Source organism: Chelonoidis abingdonii, chromosome 1 (genome assembly GCF_003597395.2).
Source record: "Chelonoidis abingdonii isolate Lonesome George chromosome 1, CheloAbing_2.0, whole genome shotgun sequence".
NCBI classification, from domain to species: domain Eukaryota; kingdom Metazoa; phylum Chordata; order Testudines; family Testudinidae; genus Chelonoidis; species Chelonoidis abingdonii.
Genome location: NC_133769.1, coordinates 43,676,158 through 43,702,781, shown reverse-complemented (window position 1 = coordinate 43,702,781; position 26,624 = coordinate 43,676,158). Strand labels below are relative to the sequence as shown.

At 40.5% G+C, this 26,624-nt stretch overlaps 1 protein-coding gene across 5 annotated transcripts in view; it reads right to left on the bottom strand.

Moving 5' to 3' along the window:
• Nucleotides 1-26,624, bottom strand: part of POT1 (protection of telomeres 1) — a 161,269-nt gene that overhangs the window by 93,904 nt on the left and 40,741 nt on the right. For 3 of the 5 annotated variants that reach the window (XM_032800954.2, XM_075065239.1, XM_075065258.1), the window contains exons 5-7: nt 23,510-23,620; nt 19,696-19,743; nt 15,732-15,846 (exon numbers count right to left, since the gene is read on the bottom strand). In XM_032800954.2, coding sequence (XP_032656845.1) covers nt 15,732-15,846; nt 19,696-19,743; nt 23,510-23,620 — 274 coding nt within the window. The remainder of the gene's footprint in view (nt 1-15,731; nt 15,847-19,695; nt 19,744-23,509; nt 23,621-26,624) is intronic. The other 2 variants (XM_032800960.2, XM_032800961.2) reach the window with 2 other exon arrangements.

The following is a 26,624-nucleotide window of genomic DNA, read 5'->3' as shown; positions in this document are numbered from 1 at the left end:
ATCTGGGGAGAGGATACAGTGCTCACAGAACTCCGTTGTCAAAACGAAAGAGAAAATATTTGAAAGAATTTCAAAGTCTAGGATTGCAAAAGGACACAAGAGAGACTCAGTACAGTGCAGAATAAAAGTGAAAGAGCTGAGGCAGGCATACCAGAAAACCAGAGAGGCAAACGGAAGGTCTGGAGCAGGTCCGAAACATGCCGCTTCTATGCTGAGCTGCATGCAATTTTGGGGGGCTGTGCAACCAGTACCCACCCCTTGCCGTTGATTCAGATGCCGTGGTTGCGATATCAACCGTGGCTGAGGATTCTGCTGAGGGTGAAGATGAGGAAGACGAAGAGGAAGAGATTGCTGATATCACACAGCTCTCAATTACCCACAGCAGCCAGGAGCTTTTTGTGACCCCTGAATTAACTCTCCACCACCCAAACCACTATCCCAGACAGTGAAGCCATGGAAGGGACCTCTGGTGAGTTACATTTCTAAATTTAAAACGTTTAAAACAAGCGTTTTTTAATGATTAATTTGCAAGCAGGGGTTGTCAATCAGGGGTTGTCATTCATTCGCAGCTAGTAAAGTTACAGGAAAAGTTCGTTAACATGTCTGGGGATGGAGTGAAAATCCTCCAAGAAATCTCCATGAATCGATATTGGAGGTACTCAAAAAGCCTTTTCAGTAGATTTCGGGGCAAGGCGGCTTATCCGGTCCCCATTGTACGAGACTTTCCCCTCCAGGCATGCATCAAGTAATTCGAATCATTGCTTCACAAAGCACAGCTGCGTAAGCCCCTGGACACTGCTCGCAGTCAAGAAACATACGTTCTGCGTCTTCCGCTGTTATTCTCACCAGAGTGATATCATTCATTGTAACCTGGTGGAAATTGAGGATTTTTTTTTTTATTAGGGGGCAAACATGGCGATTTTCCTACTGTGCTGCCACTTACTCATGCCTTGCCCGTAGCTTGACTGTGGGAGGGGAGGAAGTGTTGCGCTGGGCTTTTCTGTGTTTGCCGAGCAGGAATCTTCCCACTAGCAGCCACGCGTTGGGGGGAGGGGGGAGGAAGGAGGAAGATGCATAACAATTAGCTTACCTGATAGCAGCCATGCATGTGGGAGGAGGGAAAGAGCGGGTTTTGGGTTTACTGGTTCCTCTAACAGGACCGAGGCATGATAGGTCACTGTGATATAAACCCTGGAGAAGTCAAATAAAGCCTTACATGGCCGCATGGAAGCTGAATTATGATGCCAGGACCGGACTGCGTCTGCAGTGTGCTCTGAGCACACAGGGACAGCAATCATTATTAAAGGATGCAAAATACGACCTTGTAGTGAAATCACATGTGCTATGTAAGGTGCATAGTTTATCCACTATGAAAGACTACAAGCATTGTTCTGTTCACAGCGATAGATCCAGTACCTCTTGTGTGGTCCAGGCTGGTGCTCTTTTTCTATTCTCAGGAGACTGCATTGTTACCTGTTCTGATGAGCCCTGCGTGGTCACCTGTGCTGATCAGAGCTCCACGCTGGCCAAAACAGGAAATTGAATTCAAAGTCCGCGGGGCTTTTCCTGTTTACCTGGCCAGTGCATCGGAGTTCTGACTGCTGTCCAGAGCGGTCAGTGGTGCTCTGTGGGATACTCTCCGGAGGCCAGTAACTTCGATTTCCGCCCACACTACCATAATTCCGATTTAGTAAAATCGATTTTAGGGTTACTCCTGTGTTTTGATGGAGTACAGAAATCGATTTTAAGAGCCCTTTAAATCGATTTACAGGCGGTTGTAGTGTGGACGGGTGCAGCGTTAAATCGATTTAAAGCTGTTTAAATCGATTTAACGGCGTAGTGTAGACCAGGCCTAAGGTGCTAAAAGTACTCCTGTTCTTTCTGAGGATACAGACTAACACGGCTGCTACTCTGAAAATACACAGAGCCGCCCCTGAGTGTAAGTCAGTAGTTTTTACTTGACTGGCTAAAAAAAGTATGCAAAAATTTTGTTTAAAAATATGACAGAGCATTAACGCAGTTCATTTGCTAGAGTGAGTTTGTATAGTTTAATATCCAGAAAATTTTGATTAAAGAATTAGATTCAAATTTGATCTAGGCTGGGCAACTGAATACCTTCTACTGTCTAGCATTCACGCCAGGAAGACACTTACCTGGATCAATAATCTCCTACTGCAAAGAGAGAAAAGGTTATTGGTACAAGGATTCCTTACAGAGACTGTTTGGATTCTAAATTGCAATAATATAAAAAGATGATTGCAGAAAACCACATTCTCCTTTCATACCTATAGCAACATTTTTTTTTCATTGCCAGGGTAATCAGTATACAAACATCTTGTACCAAACTAAGTGACTGAAACAATATGTTTATCAAATGCTTATACACATTCTAGAAAAAAATTTGAACGAGAATTTTGCAAAACTCCAAAGAGAACACTTCAAAGATTTAGCTTAATACAGCTTAATTGTTATTTCTAATAAGAGAATCATCTTAAGAGACACTCACATTCAAAAACTACAAGCAGCATCTGGCTGAACAGATGCTGTAATGCCAGTGTTTGTAAATTGTAGATCACAATAAATGTCATGGGATTTCTTTTCATTAACTATTTATTAAACTTAACAATTTTACTTTATTTATTTTTTTACCAAGCATAAGAAGAAATATTGGGTATTTTATAGAAAATAAAACTTTAAACAGTAAAGAAACTAGTTACAAGCCAACAACATCATCTCAGAAATAGTTTTTTTGCTATAATTATCTTTGCAGGCTGGAAAGCTTTTTTACTATCTGCCTAATTGGACTATAACAAAGATTCTAGAGTGAGGCATATATCAGAAGTACTGTACTGATAAAACAAAGTAACTTACTTCTGCCAGTTTCTCCATCCAGAGAATGAGGATAATACACACCCCTTCATTGGTGCACGTGTGTGATCAGTGTTCATACAGCATTTTGAAAATGTTTATGCTATTATTTATTGCAGGGTGATGATGATAATTAAAAGTGACCACGCATTATTGTTTGACAGGGGGGCCCTTTTCAAATACATATAGCTCAAACAACTGTTGTGCTAAAATTTTCCATGTTCTCAGCCCAAGACAAAACCTTTCTTGGGAATTTGAGCAAAAACTGTTTATGCAGTGTTTTTGTAGCCATGTTGGTCCCAGGATATTAGAGAAAAGGTGAATGAGGTAATATCTTTTAGGTTCAAGCTCTGTATAACTTGAAAGCTTGTCTCTCTCACCAACAGAAGTTGGGCTAATAAAATATATTACCTAACCCACCTCATCCAATAAAAGAGTGGAAATCAACCACACAATTTTGCAACCTTTTTTTGAAAAGCAACTACTCTGCATGAGGTAGAATCCTGAAACTGAATAGGGACTTAGTGCCTAAATAGTTAATTTTCTTTTAATTTACTTTGTACATATATTGGATTTTTATATATATGAGAATGGGATGGGATGGGTGGCGTTTAAACACAATATCTCTTAATGGACTTTGTGCACGTGTCCATATTTCATTGAATATATGTGTACGACATATCTTAATGTATTGGTTCTGTGTAAGTTTTGCAAACAAGTTTTATGGTGTTTCCTCCAGGAAAACTCTTGGGGCTACTTCTATGGCTCCCATTATCTAATGATACCAAAATCTCTTTTTACAGAGGTTTCCCACAATAGAAAAGGGTAAGATGGATTGGGTTATGCCATGCCAAAAGGAAGAAATAAATGTGCATAACCATCTCCAAGACTCAGCAGTCTAAGGCCTTGTCTACACTGCCACTTTACAGCACTGCAACTTTCTCACTCAGGGGTGTGAAAAAACACCCCCTGAATGCTGCAAGTTTCAGTGCTGTAAAGTGGCAGTGTGGATGGTGCACCAGTGCTGGGAGCTGGAGAAAACAAGTTTATGTTAAAAAATCAAAAACCACAGTCCTTCAATTACATTAGGAGAAAACTCTCAATATAATTCCCATTAAAAACAGAGATGATCAAACATAAAAATCCTGATATATGTGAATTAAAACACACTCAGAATAAAAATACTTAAGAAAACACTTTTAACCTTCTTTATACATCAAAACATCAAAAAAAGGCCACAGACCCAATTAAAAAGATACTTTACAAATCACCTATAAAATTAATAAAGTTATGACTTCATAACAAGCAAACAAGCTCTAGATTCCATGAATAATAAAGGAACACTTGATTTTCCATGTCCTGTTTGTTCACCTGATCTCCTTAAATTGTCCCAGTTTTGTTTGCTACAGTATCAGCTTGGCAAATGATTGATCAGGATTTCCTGCAAAAGAAACCCATTTGTACTTTATTCCAACTTGGACTCAACTTCTTGAGCGCTTGCTGCGATATCTTTAAAAGTACTCAGGTGTAGACATACCAGACTAAACCTCTTAATCTGAATACGGAGCCCAAATATCCTAAATTAACATTAGCTAATGCCTATGGGTTATAACAGAGTTTATGACCATACCAAATACTCCTCTCTAGCTCACATCAATGGGCTGCTTATTTGTCATTGTAAGCAATTCCGATGACATTCCATCTTATAAAGTTAAAACCTTAGCTGGTTTAATATGGCATAGCTTCTAAGGAAGTTAGCACCCAACTCTCATTGAAAGTCCCACTGAAATCTTTGCCATAGACTTTATCATGTATAAAACGGAGTGTTAACTAGGTTGTTGAATACCACTGCAATATCTACCTGAACAGTGGGAATTGAAACTTGCTGTAAATAGCAAATCAAAGCTGAGAACTATTTGAAGCACAGAGAGTTTAGTAATAAAGTAGTTAGTGAATCAATCACAATTATATCAAGGAATGAAATTGCTCTTGAAAACAGAAAAAGCAGTTTACAAAATGTTAGGCCAGATACTAACACACCATGGTCTGTCCAAAAAACTATGCTACTGAACAAGGAAAGCAGTAAGAGTTTCCAATTCACCTGGCAATCTACATTGAATAACAGAGATGGACGTGGCCTATTCTCAACAGTTGATTACTTTTGTAGTTCTAAGTAATTTTCCCTGTGTTGATACTCACACCTTCTTGTCAACTGTTGGAAACGGGTGATGTCCACCTTGATTTCATTGGCCTCGTTAGCACTACAAAAGTAATCAACTGTTGAGAATAGGCAACTTTCAGCTTAATTGAATTGGTCTCTTTAGCACTAACCCCCCACTTGGTAAGGCAACTCTCATTTTTTCATGTGCTGTAATATATATACTGCTTACTGTATTTTTCACTCCATGCATCTGATGAAGTGGGTTTTAGCCCATGAAAGCTTATGCCCAAATAAATTTGTTAGTCTCTAAGGTGTCATAAGGACTCCTCGTTGTTTTCACCAAACAAGGACACTCTATCAGAAAAATAGATCGCATCATGGAACTAACCACCCAAATATCCCGAGAGAACCAAATAGGAGGTGGTAAATCCTCAGGCAGGATGAACCAGGACCAGGGAACATTTGACTATCAGGATCAAAAGCTAGAATTTGGTCTAATTTATAACTTTTAGTTTAGTGATCAGGACATTCACCTAGGATATGGGAGACCCAGGGGTCTCTAGAATGAGTGCATTTCCTGCTGAAGCTGTTTCACTTTGTATACAATACTTGAATAGCCATTGGACAGGTGGGGAGAGAGAATTATTCTACAGACAGGTCATCCACCTGCCAATGGGGAGACTCGAGACCAAGTCCATGTTTCACTGAATATTCAGTTATTTATATAAAGTGGAACAGCTTCAGCAGGACAGCTTGAGAGAGACCTGCCTCAGAATAGCCTATAGCCTGGTAGTTAGGACACTCACCAGGATAGGGGAGACCCTGGATTCAAATCCCTGTTCCAGATGGGAATCCACATCCCAAGGGAGAGCCAAATCCATTGGGCAAAATGTTATAAAACAGGTGGCACTATCATACCTACTCCTCTTACCCACCCCAGTCTTTTTGGCAATTTAACCTTTTTTTTCCTCCCTCTGGCCAAAACCATTCAACAAATTTGTGTTAAATTTGTGAATAGTTTTGGGTCAACCAAAACTTCATTTTTCAGTGAATAAACTATTGGTCTGAAAACTTTCACTCAGGTCTAATCTGAACACGCACATATGTGGTGACCACAAAACAGCTAATAGCAGTAATTTGTTTTGAATTAAATGATAATGAAATTTTTGAAAAAAAATAAACATATTAAAATTGCAGTAAAACAAGTAAAATTATATTTAAAAGTGCATCTATGTATGATTAGCATATTATGTATTGACATCACTGTCATACAATATTATAGTACATCACATCACAAATATGTCAGTTTGATGGATTACAATTAAAATGGGAATCACTAATCAAGCTTAACTGTGGTCTAAAGCTGAAGTCCAGGCCACACTAAGCTGAATAAGATCTAAAGATTGTTTTTCCTTTTTCTCTTCCGTAGAATGTTGATCAAATATCTTGCTGAAAAATGTTTAAGGATTTATTAATGACGTCTAGGCAAGCACTTTTAAACAAAATGAAACCATCATCAGTAAATATATCAAACTATTTTAAAACAAATGGTGTATTTGCTACAGAGTTGAGTTGAAGAGATATGGCCTGTAGGTGTTGTTTGGAGACCCATGAATAGATTAATTGTTGTTCCTTGGCAATCTGTCTCTGTGTCTAACATTATTCTAATTACACAGCTGGGAAGAATTAAATATATTAGGATTTTAAGGTTGGCCAAAGAAATTCCATCAATCCAGTGTAAGTCAATGAATAAGACATTAACCTATAGTGTCCCAAAGCCTTAGTTAATGCAGCTGAACAAACAACAAATCTTTCCTTCTCATGATGCTCGCCAACTGCCTTTTTGCTGTAAATGTCTATCATTTTTCTGCTTACACAAAGGAGAACAATGGTAAACCTAGAGATTTATTCCTTTAATTACAATCAAAATTTTGTAATGGACTAGCAAAATTGTAAGATTCAATCTGCTCAGGCAATGGATAAATAATTTCCATCTTTTTGTCTCAATGCCATCCTGGGCCATTAAATCAACAGGAACTATCCCTAACTATGGTTGCTTCTCTCACCAAGCAGATTACAATGTTAAGTGTCACAGTTCAGGGCAACTGCACTATATTGGCCCCCCCTTCCTCCCCCCCATGACCTAACAAGGGCACCCACTCTAGGTTTCCAGTTCCTCAGCCATCACCTTTCTTAGGTGGAGACCTGCATCTTTCTCCCTCCTGACCAGGATATTTCCTGGCTGCACAGCTCCTTTCCTGTACTTTGATACCCCCAGCAAAAGACGAACTACCTAAATAGACCTATTTAGCCTTCTCTTCAGAGACTGTAAGCAATCTAATTACCCACAGTTATAATTTACCACACAGCCTTTTCTAAGCAAGCACATTTATTATTAAAGTGAAAGCATTACAGAGAAAACATATTAAATAATGAAAGAACTGACATGCATGCTTAATAAGATGACTAGAGATCACCCTAACTCCAACAAGGGCTTTGGCACATGAACAATCCTTAAAACCCCACCCAGGCTTTTTTCTGTGATCATATGTCCATAACAGCTTTTGCCCAGAATAAACACCCAAGTTTTATGGGACCTTAGTGGGTCAAAGACCTTCCAAAATCATTCCCTAAGGATCTCCCCCAACACCTTGGACTAGATGTCTTGTTCATTTGCTGGATCAGAAACAAGGCACCAAGTCAGTTTAAACTCAGGGTATTTAACCACAAGTCCTTTCTTTGTCTTCTGGTCCCTAGAGAATCCAGTAAAACCAGTATATGCAAGCCTCTGCAGGTGGTATACTTCTCTGGAGGTGTTACAATCTGAGTGAATTTGCCTAAAAAATGCCCACTGCTCTCAGTTCCTAGAGGAATTGTCACTACCCCTCTTCATGGAAATACATACAATTCCTGACCCACACAGATATATAAACTAGTCATTTAATACAATGGACTCTAAAGATATTAAACTTAATTCAATAATGTTTGTCCAGGATATTGCAGGAAATTGTCATAGTAAGGAGGGCATATTGTGCTACATTCTCAAGGCTTGAAAAGTTTACCAGACATCTATTCACCACAGGCTGATATGAAAGACAGAAGGGGGTGGGAATGGGAAAACGGGAATTGGATTCTTAAATAATACCCTAATGAAAATCCCAGTATGTTCTGCCCCTCCCCAGCTGCACAAGATCAGGGGAGGGGATGATGACAGAGGTAGATTCCCACCAGGTTTACTTCTCCTAGAGTCCGCTTAGGAGACTTCATATTTTGTATTGTTCTCAACATTCCCAATCCCCTGGGTTTCAAAGGCACAAGTCAGGCTCCCAAAGTCATGAGATTGACTTAAAATCGAAGTATGAAGTTCTTTTTATTTGCCTTCTGATTTCTAAGCTTTAGAGGGCATTCTCCATGTTTTCCACTTTTCCTCACAACCATAAGGCCTAGAAGCTTAATTTTCATTAAAAAAAAATTGAGATGGTCAAGTAATCATTTGACTCCAAAAGATGGGACAAAGAAAATTCTAACTATTGCAAGACTCACAATAAAAAACAGATGGCATCACCATGTTCTTAACCTTATTCATGCCACAATCACAATAGTTACAGCAAAAAAAGTTGTGGGAATTACATTTTATCTGAGAAAATAAATTTTGAGACAATCTAGGTAAACATATTTAAGATATACATGACTAAAAGAGGTGTAGCAAAAATACAGCCCAGACAAATCAGACTGTTTATAAATAGACTATTTTTATAACCAGAAAATTTCAGATTGTCAAGAATGGCTAACAACCGATATGACAAAAATTCAGCAAACTGTGGCTCTATTTGCGGGTAATGGTACACCCAGTGAGCAGTAAGTTAGTCTCATTTAATAGAAAAGGGCACATAATGGAAATAAACATTAAAGCCCCAAACCTACAACTGAATCTACATGGACAGCCTCTTGTACCCATGTGGAGTCATACTAAACTCAAAAGAACTTCTCTTGATGAATCCTGCGGTCTCTTCTAACCCTATGGTTCTAGTGTATGACAGTGTTGGGGTTTAAGTTTCCACCACCATTTAGGAGAGGTGGTTGTGATATCTTCAGAAATCTTATTAGGTAATAATAAAAAACCTTATGATTTTATTAGCAATATTTAGGTCTGAGGATTTACATCTTTCTATAACCGATTCATTGCCTACTTGCCGTTTTGGTTGTCAGTCAACATAAGTTACAAGAACCAAGGAAAGAGAAATAAAAGGATTTCTGCCTTTCAAGAAGTTACATTTGAAACCTAATGTATTTTTAGAGGAAATTACCTTCACAATAACACCCCAGGCAATATCCTGAAGCAGGACTGAAAAATGTAATCTTTGCAGTTCTATATCCATATTTAAAAAAATAAAAAATAAAATCTTTCTGATTAAAATTAAGGGCTCAAAATGTTACAGTGAATTCAATTTTTCAAATCCTTTTTTTAAATAGATAACATTTGAATAGATCCAGCAAAGGCACCACGCAGCATAAGAATTTGACAGGTTTGCTTCAGTGACAGAAAGAACACAACACAGATAGCGTGAACCAATACTGAAATAACTTAACCCTTTACATATCTTGGGTCAAAATTCTACTCTCTGATTCATGCGGTGGACCTCATCTCTGACATTCTGCTCTCCCTTTACAACTAGGCCTTTCACTGACTTAAGTGGGAGTTTTGTAGAAAGGGAGTATCGGAGGTCTGCCACACAAAAGAATTTTGCCCATAAATTACAGAGTTATTTTTCTCTTCTGATTTTAGAGAGTATCAACCTCATTTTTTATTTCACATTTAACACCACGTGCTGTGGAAGAGAGTAGGAAATGGTGGCTACTGGGGCTCTGATAAATGAGGATTCCAACAATTCCAATTTTACACTATATGAATGACTACTTTGAAATAGAGAGACAAGGTGGGTGAAGTAATATCTTTTGTTGGACCACCTTCTGTTGGTGGAAGAGAAGTTGTTGAGCTTCACAGAACACTTCTTCTGGACTAGAAAAGGTAACCAGAGAGTCACAACTTTTTAAACAGATCGCAATATGCTAGATTTTCATACAGTTATCCCCTTCCTCCATATGAGCAATTGGATGAAGTAAGAGACTAGATGGGGACATGACACACACCAATAAAACAGATAATATATGCAGCATAGAGGGTGACAGGACTGGGATGTGGCACTCTGACTTAGTGGTTAGAACTGGAGGACAGGAGTGGGAAGCTAGAGCCAAATGCCAAAGCCAGAATCAGGAAACAGAAATCAAGCCAAAGGTCAGAGCTAGAGTCAGAAGACAGTCAAGGGAGCAGGACGTGGAAAGGGCCGCAGCAGACTGGAATAGTACAGGAGCAAGGCTGGGAACAAGGCAGCGACATGAGCAATTGCAGCTGTGGGTGAAAGCGCTGAGCAGCCAGAAACCTCCTTCTGTACTTAAATGCAAACCAATGGCTCCTTTAGTCAATCACGTGGACTGACCAATCAGGCCATTCTGCCACAGCCCAGCTGGATTCATTAACCTGCCTGAAGGCTGCACCAGCTACCCCTAGAATCAGCTGAGGGAACTCTCTCACTGTTAGGAACCTTTGGGTTATGATGGCTTTTTGAAAAAACAGAGGCATGAAGAGACACATCAGATTGGATGACCCAAATTATGTTTTCTGGCCCTAATATTATGCATTTATATGAAAAGTTGTATCATTTAATTTTCTTAGGCCAAAACCAGCATCATAAATATAATAGCTCTAGTATCATACAATATAAATATATAATATAAATTGAAATGAAAATATAATATAAAAATCAAGGTATGCCAGATATAATAAATGTAATATAAACGTATGTCTGTGCATAAGGTACAAGAATCAAGGTATATTAGGTGTAATATATTATATATATATTATATTTATATGACATAGTTCTGTGTGTGCGCGCATATATTAACTATTTTATAATATATTTCCAACTCTACATGCTGGAACAAATATCTATTCACCTCCAGTCTAAATAAATTAGATTTGGACAAAGATTTTTTTTTTCCAATTACTGTCTACGTATACCTAGGAATATATGGTTTATAATGTAACAGCCACAATAATATTCATAACATAAAACAGCTGGAGCTTGTTCTTCTACATTTATTCTTGCATTAGTCTACAGTACTGTCAAAAAAGGATCATTTTCAGAAAACATAACCAGTGCTGTTTGACTCTCTCATAGAGCTCTCTACCAGCAACATAAAATAACCAATACACAACTAACTCATTTTAAATAAAGGCCCGGGGCTCCAGCGGCAATTTAAAGGGCCCTGAGCTCCCCGCAGCACCCGGAGCCCCGCTGCTACCGTGCTATATGCCAGCCCGTGTTATATTGGGTCGCATTACAGCGGGGCAGCGGTGCACATTATGTTTCATAATTGTCCACAGGAAATACTATTACATTTCTTGATAACTCAATAGCACACAAGAGGTGTATAATATTTTACCTACACGTGTAGAGTTAAAACAGTACAACCCTTGGAGTATGGACACAGTTATAACAATATATAGGTGTTTTATACCAGTATAGCTATTCCCATATGAGAAGGGAAATATTCTAAACTGGCATATGACATAGGGTGACCAGGTGTCCAGTTTTTGACTGGAACACCCGGTCGAAAAGGGACTCCAGCCGCTCCGATCAGCAGTGCTGACCAGGCCATTAAAAGTCCCGCCGGCAGCGCTGCGGAGCTAAGGGAGATTAGTCCCTACCTGTCCTGTGGCACCACACTGCATCTCAAAGCAGCCAGGAGATCTGGCTCCTATGTGAGAGGGCCACGGGGCCCGCACGCTGTCCAAGCACTGGCTCCACACTCCCATTGGCCAGGGGTAGTGCCTGCGAGTAAGAGCAGCATGCTCTGCGGAGCCTCCTGCCTCCTCCCCCGCCCTGCAGGAGACAAACCTGTTGACCGCTTCTGGGGCACAGCATGGTGCCCCAGGATAGGCAGGCAGCGTGCCTTAGCCCCTCTGCACCGCTGACCAGGAGCCACCCGACGTAAGCCCACACCCCAACCCCAAGTTCCAACCCCCAGCCACGAGCCCCTCCAAAGTCAAACCCCCTCCTGCACCCCAAACCCTTCATCCTCGGCCCCACCCCAGAGTCCACACCCCCAGGTCAGAATCCATACCCCTCCTGCACCCTAACCTCCAACTCTGAGCCCCCCTAAACCCATAGTCCCCACCTGGTCCCCTAGCCCAGACCCCTCACCCTGCCTGCACTCCAGCCCAGAGTCCCCTCCCACACCCTGAACCCCTCATCCCCGGCCTCACCCCAGATCCCTCACCCCCTCATCTCCAGCCCCACCCCAGAGTCAGTACCCCCAGGCCACAGCCCTCACCCCTCCCATACCACAACCCTCTGCCTCAACCCACAGCCCTCTCCCACAGTCCGAATCCCTGGGCCCCACCCCCCAGCCTGAAGCCTCTTCCTGTATCCCAAGCACCTCATCCCCGTCCACACTCCAGAGCCAGCCCCCCAGGCTAGAGCCCTCATCCCTCCCACACCCCAACTCCCTGCCCCAGCCTGTAGCCCCCTCCTGCACCCTGAACCTCTCATTTCTGACCCCCCCTAGAGCCCACCCCCACCATTTAGAGCCCTTACCCACTCCTGCACTCCAACCCTTTGCCCCAGTGAAAGTGAATGAGGGTGGGGGAGACAAGCCACCGAGGGAGGGGGAATGTAGGGAGCGGGGCCTCGGGGAAGGGGAGGGCTTGAGTGTTCCGTTTTGTGCAATTTGAAAATTGGCAACCCTAATAAGACATCTTTTTATTGACGTTACTGTGTCTACACTAGGGATTGAACATATGGAAATATTTTTGTTACCAAAAAAAACCCCACTCCTAAACTGACAATTATACTGATAATAAAAATTGCACAAATCAGGCTTCTAACTTTACGAGCTTTTACAACAGACAATTTACCTTCCCTTTCAGCGGTAATATTGTTAGAAAAAAATTCTTAAAATGTACTGAAGCCTTTGAACAACCAGCATAGGCTTTTGATTCACTCTGAATAAATGGAGCAGGCACCTCTATGTTTATGGAGCAGCTATCATAAGGGGGCCCCGAACTTGAGCACAGCCTCTGGGCATGACACCACAAACAACAAGTGTTCCTATTATGAGTAAAATGAATATTGTATGCTCTGAACTACTGCTTTGTGTAAGCAACACAACAGTGTCACATTTACAGCACAGTGTGAATTGCACTCATTGTTAAAATATCAACAAAGAATTATTATACATAGCAACAGAACAATCTATTCCCTCCAAGGATAAGTGCTGGGCTTCTGTGCTTCAAGTCTTCTTCCCTAATTTGTATGGACTGTTACCATAAGAGAGATCCATTTTCTACTTACTTTTTCCACCAGTTTGTCTAAATGGAATCACATACACTGTGCAAAATAGGGAAAGTTTAAAAGCTCTATTCTGAGGAATAAAGTTCAGATGTCATTCTGTTATTCTTCTTAGTTTTACCCTTTATAGCTACAGGTATGAAAATATCAGTACATTGAAAATGGCTTTTTGGTTTTTTGTAATGCTGTAAATGTGAAAGGCCTAAAAAAACCCCCACTTGTTTTATTGTGATACTGGCTGAACAGGAACCAGCTCTTGCCAAAGCTTTCGGCCTCAGCCAAGCACTGACAAATTCATCATAGGAAACCAATCTGTTTCACCTGTGTGTTAATATGCTGAAGATGGGTGTTGAACTGATAACATTGTTTAGACTTTATGAAATGCTTATACTTTTTCCTTGCATTAATTTCACTTATTTTATCTTTATCATATGCTGTAAGGTAATATTTAAGTTTTTGCTTTATAATTAAGCAATTTTTCCCCTGAAACTGTCAACTTTTCAGAAGGAATTATCTCCTGCTCATTAAGAAGGCTATCAAAACTAAATGGGCCATTGTAGGACATCACAACAAGACTTTGGTAATTGCCCCTTCACACCCATGAAGAGGCTACATGCAAAAAGATTTGTCCCATCAAGCCTGAATTCTGGAAAAAGGAAATAAAGATATTGAACAGGAGATTTTTTCATCTCTTTTTCTGTGTTGACTCTCACAGGGCTGGAGCTGAGAAACAGAAGTAGAGTTCCTAAGGGTCAGCCTAGATTGGCCCTTATGCTGTCTGGAGTGGCACACCAATGTAAGAGCCTATCTCGGGGCAGACTGTCAGAAAACAAGGGCATACACCCCAAACTGGTGGTATGTTCTGTAGTTAGATTTCACCAAGCAAACAACAAATGTGAATTCCTGGATCATTATATCAGTCTTACCATGGAGTCACAGACAGTCCCCTTAGCCTCTCCAGTCTATCTTGCAAGCCAGACAAACTGAACTTTGTGATAAAAGTTTATAAAAAAACACCAAAAAAATCACATCAGGTTTCTCCCCCTCCCAAAAGATCAGTTTCTGATCACAGATCACTTGGTACTTCGGATCTTACACCAAAGACAGTGCTGGCAGTCAATTCTATAGGAAACTAACTAAATATTTATTTAGCTAAGAAAAAAAGTGAGAGTTATTGAAATATTAAAGCAGGTAAAATATATGTACAGATAAATCACAATTTGTAACTCCAAATGGTGGCAGTGATATAACAAACTGCCAGTCTCCCAAAAGTCTTTTCAGGGTATTCAGTCTGTCTTTGGGGATTCCAACTTTACATCTGGCATATTTCCCTGTAAGAGTCCACCATCCTTTCTTGAATCCATATTTATAGCTCATTTACACAGAAAGGAAGCTGGGAGTGTCTTTACTCACATGGCTTTTCCTTTGATGTGAGAGAGAGAGGAATGCATTTTGAATCTCTGACCTCCGATCATTACACACAATGACCATTTGCTTTGAAGCTTGCACTCTTCTTCATTTGCATTCCACAAGGCTTCATTGGAGTTTGATGGGTTATTTACTCACAGGTGTACACACAATGTAAATGTCTGCTATTGCATTGTACAGGAACAGATAAGTGAGAACAAGACAAGTAGCAGCCCATTAGTTTCGATGAAGTTTAAATACTCTATACACTCTTTTGCATTCAACAATTACTTTGATCTATCCAAATAGAAAGTAAATTAGTCTGTTGTCCTGGACTGACCTGGTCTGCCATCAATGCAGCCTAAAAGACATTTAGTGCTAACAGATGATTACAACTCTGTCACCTTTTAAAACCATACATTGTAACTCATTTGTGCATATATATTTGCATGCTTTAATCTGTAAATAGCGCTCATTTCTTTTTCCTACTTAATAAATCCTTAGTTTACCACAGGATTGGCTACATGTTATCTTTGATGTGAGATCGGAGGTACAAATTAACCTGTGGTAAATGACTGGTCTCTTAGGACTGAAAACAACCGAATATTTTGTGAACTTTGATGTATGGAAACAAACTATCACTAACTGGCAAGACAGACTGGAATGCCCACGGGAACAGTCTGTGACTCTATGGTAAGACTATGAGAGTGCTTCAGGAGTTCACATTTGTTACTGGGTTGGTGAAATCTAATTATAAAGCATACAACCAGCTGCCCCGCTTTCTGATAGTCTGCCCCAAGGTTGGCACTCATGGACATGAATCACTCTAGATAGCCTGAGATATATTAAGAGATTTTCAATGTTCTGTCTGATGCAGTACATACCTGTTCCTTTGCTTATATATGGGGGCTTGAAGAATTTCACAGCACCATACAAGTTGACTATAGTTCCGCCTTTAAGATGATTCAGAGGAGTATACGTGTATTTTGGTGCAACAGGCTGGAAAGAGACAAGCGGATACATATGAAAACATTACTTCAAAAAAAATCAATCCAAAATTATTTCTTTTAACCCTCCCACACCAAATAGTGTCCTTTTCTTGCCATTTTTTTAAAAAATAAGCACTATCTAGTCTAGTTCCCTTAAGTGTCAAAGTTACATACAGCATAAAGGTACATACAGTATTTCTTTAATCCATTCTTATTTTTACAATATAATTCATTCTACTTTCACACAGGTATTGGAGCAGGAGTCTACCTTATTCATTTCAGGAGCTCAAAATAAAAATGTTCACTACCCACAGGCAGCAAGCAAACATAGGAGACATTTGATTTTCACTCTCCTTTTCTTTCTGTGATTGTGTTTTCTTTGTTATAAATGTAAAATAGTCAATTCAACTTATTTGAATGTGTCTGTCTCTATGTGAATGCAAACAGTATAAGCATGACAAAGCACACATGAAAATATCTTTTTAAATGGATTTTAACTTCATCTGAGGACATTTTATAGATGCAGTAATAATCTGATAAAATATTTTTTGTAATTCTTCTTTGCAGAGATCACCACGCATCATTACTGCTCTTGAGTCTCACATCTCCTGCATTAATCATCCAGGGAAATTTCTCTAGCTCTTAAGATTTTTGAACCTCTGAGGTTCTTGAAGGCTAGCTCAAGGGCTCTGTCTTACTGAGCATCCCCCCACACAAAGTTCCACAATGTGCCTGCCAGCTCCTTTCATGAAGAAAAAAAAACCGTTCCTCCAAATTAATTGAAGATGATAAAGAAATTCTACAATTTTTTCCTACACAAAACAACATAAAATGGACGCACAGATGAAAGACCCACGTCATACCTCAAAAAGTTGAATATCCAAACTGAGGGAGGGAGATGGTGGATCAGTGAGAATGCTGTGTGATACTTTCAAAGAACTATATACCTTCTTTAAAAATATCTCACACACAACATTTCCACTCTGTAGGTCTATGGGTGTTTCAAACAAAAACCAATCCCTGCAATAGGCAGCGTTAGATGGAGGCCAGTGTTCAACAAGAACCAAGTTTTGTTTGTTTTTAAAATCAAAGGAAAGTAGAGATAGCTCTAACGTGTGAAAAGCACAAATACAGGCTCACAGATCCTTCACTTTCACCGTCAATATCGTGGTGCGGCAAACACAGATCACCATCTAGTTGTCGCCCGTATGGTGTTGATGCTCCAACAAGCAGGTACGCCCTCTTGATGATGAAGAAGTTTGCCATTGACACACTCTGCGTGCCAGATTTAGCCAACAGGTTTTGTATTGACATCAGAAATAGATACTCTGCTCCAGCTAATGTGCCAGATGACGTGGATATTGTTGGGTCCCTGTTGACTTCTACCCTCAACCAATCTGCTCAGCCGACAGTTGGCTATCAGCATCCAGCACGCCAACCATGGCTATCAGAAGAGGCCTTCCAAATAATTAAACTGAAGGCCGCAGCCCGCCAGCGTAGTGATAAGCACATTCATAATCAGCTGAAGCAAAAATTTAAAACCCTGGCACTCTGCGATCACAAGGCATATAATAACCAAGTGGCAGATGATGTTGAATTTGGCTTAGCCATGGGCAACTGGAAGCCAGCATTCCGTGCCATTCAGAACCTCAGTGGTTAAGAAATAATCACTACAAACAGCATCCTGAATGACAGCCAAGGCCATCTGGGTAAATTGGATGATGACATTCTCTCATGCTGCACGGATCCAGACATTTGCACTGATACACCAACACTGGATGAAGTGAAGCATGCCATCTCTAAACTGAAAAACGGACGTGCAGCCGGTGCTGATGGCATCCCCTCAGAGCTACTAAAATGTGCTATTGATCCTGTAGCAGAATTACTTCTGGCGATCTTTCATCTGTTGTGGAGAACTGGAACCCTGCCAACCGCCTGGAAGGACGGCATTGTGATTTCACTCTATAAGAGCAAGGGACCATGCAGTGAATGTCAGAGCTATAGGCTGATCACCTTGCTTTCCATTTCAGGGAAGGTGTTTGCGCATGTTTTGCTGGCACGCCTGGAGCCTTTGATACATCGGAAGCATCATCCCCAACAGTCAGGCTTTACGAGGAACAGGTCCATGTTAGACACCATTTTGGCCCTATTTGCTGTTGGAGATGCATTGTGGGTTCAGGAAGCCCTTACACGTAGCATATGTTGATCTTAAGGCTGCAATTGATTCAATAGACCATGTTGCATTATGGACAGCCTTACAGGGCATAGGTGTCTCTACCATTCTGCTGGACTTGATTAACGAGCTGCATAATGGAACCACTGCCCATGTTCATTTGGGGAACCGGATACCAGTGCCCTTTAAATCAGTATCCGGTGTTAGACATGGTTCCATTTTGGCCCCTGCACTCTTTTGTCGGGCAATGGATTTCATAATGTAGCATTCTGTCAGATCCATGGACATCAAGATCGGTGATCCCTCACTTACAGACCTTGACTACGCTGATGATGTTCTTTTATTACAAAGCCCTGACAGGTTTTGTGAGGCACTCCAGCATATGGAGGAGGAGTCAGCTAAGATTGGTCTCCATGTTTCATGGTCAAAGACAAAACTGCAAAATCTAGACCAGGTTCACCTGCGACTCCAATCTCTTTGAACAACAAAACTGTTGAATCAGTTTCCAGCTTTTGCTATCTAGATTCTATACTTATTTGCTCCTCCAGTTATCACACGGAAATTCTCCATTGGATTGGGATTGCAGTATCTGCTATGGGCCATTTACAACAGATATGGAATCAACATCATTTTAGTATGACAACCAAGTTCAGGATTTATTCGAGCTGTATCCTTCCCACACTGTGTACAGCTGCGAAACATGGACACTATGCCGCTCAAACTGGACAAAGCTGGAGGTTTTCCACATAAAATATCAATCTCATATATTGGGCATAAAGTGGAATGACTTCATCTGTAATGCAGATGTTTATGGTTGCTTAAGTCTACAGATTACTGAGGCCACTGTCCACAGGCAGCACCTTACGTTTTTCGGACATGTCGTAGGGATGCCACAAGACGTTCTAGCGAACGCCATTCTCTAGGTGACTTGTCTGGGATACAATTCCACCAACTGAGGGGTGGAGGTGACCCAGAGGCAGACCCCTTATTAAATGGGTTCATCAAGCCTTTTCTGATGTTGGACTCCCGTCAAGCCTTTGCAGTTGCACAAGAACAGACCAAATGGCGAACAATCATTACGGCCAACTGTCTGGCTAAGCGTTCAAGAGAGGGAGAGATATCCTTCACCAGAAAAAATAAAAGCTTCCAATATTAAGCTAACTCAAATAAGTGCCTACGCAAAAGAAACAAAAATTCTAGGAACTGGAATAGTTTGGGTTCCCCTCCTTGAGTTTCTGCTTTCCATTTTCTGCCCTGTTAAAAAGCTGTGTTCCAACCCAGAAGTCCTTTTGTATTTCAGAGGTGAGCAAAGTGATCCATGTTCCTACTTCACAAGGGTGCTGTGATACCTACTTTGGTCCCATTCCTGCAATGTTTTGTGTATGGGTGGACTCCTGAACCTGTGTGAACCTCAACTAAGTCGACCTTTTCTACGGTGCAGAAGTTTCCCCTAGTTGAACTTTTAAAGATTTTGGCAAGAAACACACTGGAGAAGCACGAAGTACTATTTACAAAATGTTAGGATATTTTCCATGCATGTTATTTGCAAAATCCAAAGCCAAAGAAATGGTTACTTAAAAATTATGTTCGAGTAAAGGAGACAGAAAAATTGTCTACTCATTCACTTTCAGTGAACCTTTTAAATTACATATGCAATTTAAAAAAACTACTAGAATATAAACTCACCATGGATGCTGTTTCTGAAGCAGTGACTATACTTGGCTTAGCATAAATCTGAGGAGAAGAAACAGTCATCAGATTTATGGATTACAAATCTGAAAACAGTACAGTACAATGGGAACAACAAATACTTGCTTAAGCAGTTTGAAATTGTATTTTTAAAATTCTTTATTCTCCAATAAAAGTCAAGTCTGACTTCAGGTGATAAAAGATAAGCCAACACAATGCCTTTTTTCCTCCTTTTCTCCATAATGTATGAAACTACAAGAGCTTTACATAAGACTCTTAGATAAGAGTCTTAGCCTTACATAAAAAGAGAAAGGCCAGTGCTGGGTGCCTAGAAGTGGGGAGAGCGGAGTTCAGGTCCCTGCTATGCCCTGTGTGTCTCCTTAGGCAAGTCCCCTAGCTCCTATGCATGACAGCCTTATGGGCATGATGGGGTCCTAACTCCAAGCCATGCCATGTTGAGGTTGTGTGAGAAGAAACAATAATGAGCATAAGTGCTCGAACAAGGGACGCAGGAGGTGCTGCTGCACCCCCTCTCTTGAAACGGTTTTAATTATATACTGTGTTTACAGTTGGGGGCTCAATGGCTATCAGCACCCCCATTACCCTTGGCAATGAATACGAGACACTCACAGACCCAGGAACTGGGTCATAAGTTCTTCAATGAGAGACAAATAACCCGAGCCCAATACCCTGAGTCTCCTACTCCCGCGGGAAATGACCATCCCAAGCCTCATCTCAGTATCCCCACTTCCACTGCCATCACACTCTCCCTCATGCCAGCACTACCTCAGAAGCAGTACTGGGACTGAGCAAGGTTTCCCTACGAGTTTCTCCCTCTACTTAGCTGACTCAGCTAACGCTTGAAAGACCATACCCAAAGCATACTTAACAACGGTTCACTGTCAAGCTAGGAGGGCATATCTAGTGGAGTTCTGCAGGGGTCTGTCATAGGTCTAGTACTTGTCAATATTTTCATTACTGACTTGGATGATGGCATGGAAGGTATGCCTATAAAATATGTGGCTAACATCAAGCTAGGAGGGGTTGCAAGCACTTTGGATGGCAGAATTGGAATTCAAAATGACCTTGACAAATTGGAGAATAGCTCTGAAAGCAACAAAATGAAATGCTATAAAGACAAATGCAAAGCACTTATTTAGGAAGGAAGGAAAAATCAAATATACAAATACAAAATGGGGAATAACTGGTAACTGATGGTAGTGGATCACAAACAGAATGAGAGCCAACAGTGTGACGCAGTTGTAAAATAGGCTAAATATTATGCTAGAAAGTACTAGCAAGAATGCCATATCTGAGACTCAGGAGGTAACTGTCCCACCTTACCTGGCTCTGGTAAGGGCTCAGCTAGAGTACAGTGTCCAATTTTGGGTGCTGCACTTTACAAAGTGTGTGGACAAATTGGAAAGAGCCCACAGGACAGCAACACATATGATAAAAAGACTCAGGAAATCTGACCTATGAGGAAAGGTTAAAAAACCCCTGAGCTTGTTTAGCCTTGAGAAAAGAAGACAGAATGGGGACCTAATAATATTCTTCAAATATGTTAAAGACTGTTATAAAGAGGATAGTGGCCAATTGTACTCCATGTCCACTGAAGACAGGATAAGAAGAAATGGGCTTAATCTGCAGCAAAGGAGATTTAGGTTAAGAATAGTTAAAGACAAGGATAATTTGCAACAGGGTTCCAAGAGACATTGTAGAATCCCCATTATGGGTGTTTTTTATGAACAGGTTGGACAAGGGATGTCTAGGGATGCTCTAGGTTTACTTGGTACTGTCTCACTGCCAGGGGGCTGGACTTGATGATCTTTCAAGATCCCTTCCAGCCCTGCATTTCTGATTCTACATCTCTCAGTATTTAAATAGTCAGCAAGCTTAAGCAATTTATGATTTGGAAAATTGATATTTGGTTGACTAAAGTAAAAAAAAAAGGCAGGCTAATTTAAAAGACATTGGTCAATAGGACTACTCTTGTGAGTAAAGTTAATGTGTTTGGAAGACTGGAAACAAAGTCACAGAATTATACCACAACAGCAGGGTCCACGTGGACATTTACTGTACGGCAGGCTAATGTGGGATAGATTTACACCATAACTTGCTGCAAACTATCTGTTCATCTAGACAAGCCGCTAAGTCTACCAATATATCTGTTTGGCATGTGGTATGTTTTATAAGTGCAGTAAAACTAATGAAGCACTATTTTATTTGTAAATAATTATAGCAAGATGTTTGACATTGGTTTGTGGCTGGTTGTGATTAAGAAATTATGTTACACAAAGTGGCTAATACTTTACCTATCCATTGTTTCATGTATATTACTTTTAAGGGTGTTTAAGCATCCTATATTTACATCATCACTATCACCAACAACTAATGCAACAAAACAGTTCGCACTATACCCCTTTTTCACTGGTTCACAACTCTACTGTGGGCTTAAATAACCCATAGAGGTGTTTTAGAGGCAAAATTTCATTCAACTTTTTTGAATTTAAAGAGTCAAAAAATCATTTTAAAAACAGTTCCAGCCAAACACAAGTTTGGAGCTTGATATTTAGCATATAACTAGCCACTAATGAGGCTGTTTGGTGTATGATTTTGGGTGAGAAATTTTAAAATAAAAGTTGTAACTGAAAAATCATTTCTGAGCCTGATCAGAGTAGTCGTCAGCTAAAGTGTTTTCAGCACACCACAATGCAGTCCTACCTCATTTCATATCACAACACTGCTTCTAGAGTGAAAAAACGCATACATTCACTGTTTAGCCTGCCAGGTACTAGAACTGCTGCTGGGATAATTTGCATGAGGGATATTGAAAAATTGTCATTAAAATGCAGCAAAGATTATAAAAGCCTGGCTTATGAAAGACAAAAGACAATAACAGGTCTGAAATAAAGATCACAGATCCTGCAAGGAACACTGATATCTTTTCAAAGAAAAGATACAGTCATTGCTACATAACCATATGAACCGCTGGGCTTATTATCCCAGTCAAATAACAGCAGAAGCAAAAGAGGATAATGACCATTCCCACATCTCAGTAAGTTAGAAGAATCTATGGCCAACACCATTTAAGTGCTAATAGTATTAAAATATTTTTTTCTTAATAAATAAAAAATGAGAGGTCTAACTATGGATTAACATACCCTTTAATGCTGCAGAGGTAAAAATATAACCCCACAACAGCCTGGAAATGAATATATTTACAGTGAGATTTTACACTGTGCCTCTAAGAAACATAGTGCTAAAATAACAGCCAAGGGAGAGCGTAATATATGATGATTTAAACCACCTTTGCACCTCTCAATTCCTGGCTGCTGCAGGATCAGTGCAGCCCACAGAGTAACTCAGACAACTCTGGAGGGCTGTGTAAATTGCAACAGATGGGCAGAATAGCCAAAGCACTACACACTCTGACCCCAACCACAGCTCCTGATATATCCCTGCCACGTCAGCCCTTCCTTCAACATGTCACCTATATCTGGGGCCTCGCTAGGCAGTATAAACTGCCTTGCGTAAAGTGTGCATCAGGGGAAATTCTTCCGTGGCCGGATCCAGCACTTTTAAGATTCCCATTACTCTGCCATAGCTTTATAAAAGAGCTGTAGCGCAACACTTTGGTGCTCGCTGCAATTCACACCCCCGTAGTCAGCACTTGCACAATGTAGACATAGCCTATGGTACTTACAGTAATGTGTTTTTTCTATCAGTACTTTCTCTCTTCTGTTAAACAACAAATTAATGACAACTTGGACATCTAAAGTGGAAAACTGAACCCTGTATACCCACGTACATAAACTGCTGATCCTGCATCTTCAGATACTTCCAGATGACAGCAGTGTCGGTTATCTTCATTTGCAGAAGGTGACTTAGCCACATTAAATCCAGCTACAACCATGGTGTCCTATTGAAAAGACAAAATGTAACCAATAATTGACATTGTTCTTTATTCGATATGTTGTATCTCTAGGCCAACTTCCAAAGAACAACATACGTTTCAACAGCCCTATGATATGTCAGGTATCCCTAATATGGTGAAATGGCACACATGAAATCAGGAGTGACACCTGCAAAAAGTATCACCTACTACTCACTAAATTGATCTGAAAGTTTATGGTTAATCTATGCAGGTGCTTAATGGGGGACAAATGTGAAATGATTCACATCACCCCGAACAACAGTGAGACTTGAACTTAATGCTTTGCATTCAAACATTCCCAGACTTCAAAACCCTGGCACCTCTTTTTATGGGCTAGATAAAGGAAGTACTGGGTGAAATTCTATGGCCTGTATTGGGCAGGAAGTCACGAGATTTCACACTGGTCCATTTTCTGACTTAGAAGCAGGGCGAAATTAAGGCTGTACAGGCCAGTACGGCGTACTAGTAAACAGTGATCATCAGTACTGGCCCGTATCCAGCTGACTTTAAAGCTCTGCCAATGGTGGCCCTGCTGAACGGGTGGGGGGGGGGGGAAGGGGGCACAAAAGTGGCAGCAATGTTAAAGTGATGCCATGGCAAAAGGCCCTGCTTAAAGTGCTGCTGCGGCAACACTTTCGTGTCGTCGTCCCTTTTGCCCCCCGCACCCGTTCCCCCACTTTCCCGTGGCTGCCTGGAATGGGCCAGGCAGCAGGAAGGATTGGCTGGGGGATGCTGACCCCCCCCAGCCCCGCCCCTTCCACCCGAGGCCCCTTCCCCTCTGGGGGCTGGAGCTGGCCCCTGTACCGGTAAATCTTCAGCTTTATTTTCACCCCTGATTAGAAGTCTATGAGGTCCCTTGAAAAACATGTCCTTTCATTATTTCAGACATTGTTTGGAACCACAAGTCTCATACCTTTTGTCTGTAAAATGAAAGTCATTTGTAATATGAAGCATAGCCATGGTCCCCTACCCCCACCACTTTTACTACTTTCGCTTATTTGAAAGAAAAATATGTCCACCACCAGTAGCAAAATCAGAAATGCCACCTGAAGGAAGAAAGGAGAGTATTTTTTGTTGAAATATAATTCAAACTACAAAATGCAGGAATATGCAAGCAGCACTTCTTTCTAAAAAGAATTTCTAACCACTGGACTAAGCCAAAAGGAAAGTATTAAGTGTTCTAGGGATTAACCTAGAGAATGGCACTAACAAGATACAAATATTCCATGTCCTTGAAATGTGCAAATCACACATTCACGGGTCCTATACCAATGTAAGTAATTTGCAAGTGGTATAATTTATACACAAAATTCCAAGCTGCATTGTATGTATATGAATGTTTTTTAAAAGGTTGTTCCTTCAATGTAAGTTTTTAAATCAGGAACACACACACATATGTCCCTCAATCTCTCTTCCTGTTCTTTTTCAAACAAAGCTGTTTGCCCAACAGTAAAACTGGCATATAGCCAAAGGGAAGCTATTTTATGGAGACTGTCTTTTGTAAAGACACTCACATTTTGTTTTTTTTTTTTAAATAGCTTTTAAATGTCAATGAAATGCAAACTATACTAAACCCATAATGGAATATGCTTGCATGAAATGGTTCTATTTGAGAAAGAATGTTGTACCATTGGCTTGTCAAAAAAGGAATAAAGAAAGTTATTACTCATGGGGGAAGAGAGAAGAAAAAAAGATTTATACACTTCCTGGGTTGAGAATGAAAATGAATAAGAAATTTCCATTCTCTGCACACTTTAGCTATTTTACATCTATGCAGTAACTATTTATATAGTGACGCATCCAACAGAAGCGGCAGGTCAAAAATGTATGCGACACATATACACTTTAGTCAGGACCTCAGTTGGGGCAGAACATTTAGCATCAAAACCAAAATTGAATAGTTTCAAGTGGTTTACTCGTTTGCCAATGGCAGAGTATGCAGTAGTGGAGTTCAGCCAAATGTGAGATCATACAATTGGAAATTAACTACAACATCATGATGTAGAGAACAAAGTTGTCACAGAATGTTTACTACATAACGATTATGATGGCTGGTTTAGACCCAACAAATCCTGCATCTTGGCAGGAGGTTTGACTAGATCAGGGGTAGGCAACCTATGGCATGGGTGCCGAAGGCAGCATGCAAGCTGATTTTCAGTGGCACTCACACTGCCCAGGTCCTGGCCACCAGTCTGGGGGGGCTCTGTATTTTAATTTAATTTTAAATGAAGCTTCTTAAACTTTTTAAAAACCTTATTTACTTTACATACAACAATAGTTTAGTTATATATTATAGACTTATAGAGAGAGACCGTCTAAAACTGTTAAAATGTATTACTGGCATGCAAAACCTTAAATTAGAGTGCATAAATGAAGACTCGGCACAGCACTTCTGAAAGGCTGCCGACCTCTGGACTAGATGACACTTGAGGTCCCTTCTAATCCTATTATTCTAGGTCACTGTAATTTATTAGCACCTGCATAGTAGTGTCTAGTGACTCTAACCAAGAATGGGGCGTCTTTGTGATAGGCACTGTACAATCACAGTGAGAGAAACTCCATGTCAAAGAGCATAGTCTAAATGAACAAGGTAGGCAGAGAAAGGGAAATATTATCAATTCCATTTTACAGAGGGGAACTGAGTAACAGACAGACTAAAAGGCCCAGATTTAGGTTTCTCCACTTATTGTTGCAACACTAAGTGACTTAGGAGCCTAAGCCTCATTGAAAGTCAATGGTACATAGTCTCCTAAGTTTCTAAGTCACTTTTGGGGCCCAAAACTGGACTTGGTACTCCAGATGAGGCCTCACCAATGTCAAATATAGGGGACTGACCACATCCCTCGATCTGCTGGCAATGCTCCTACTTATACAGCCCAAAATGCCGTTAGCCTTCTTGGCAACAAGGGCACACTGTTGACTCATATCCAGCTTCTCGTCCACTGTAAACCCTAGGTCCTTTTCTGCAGAACTGCTGCCTAGCCACTCG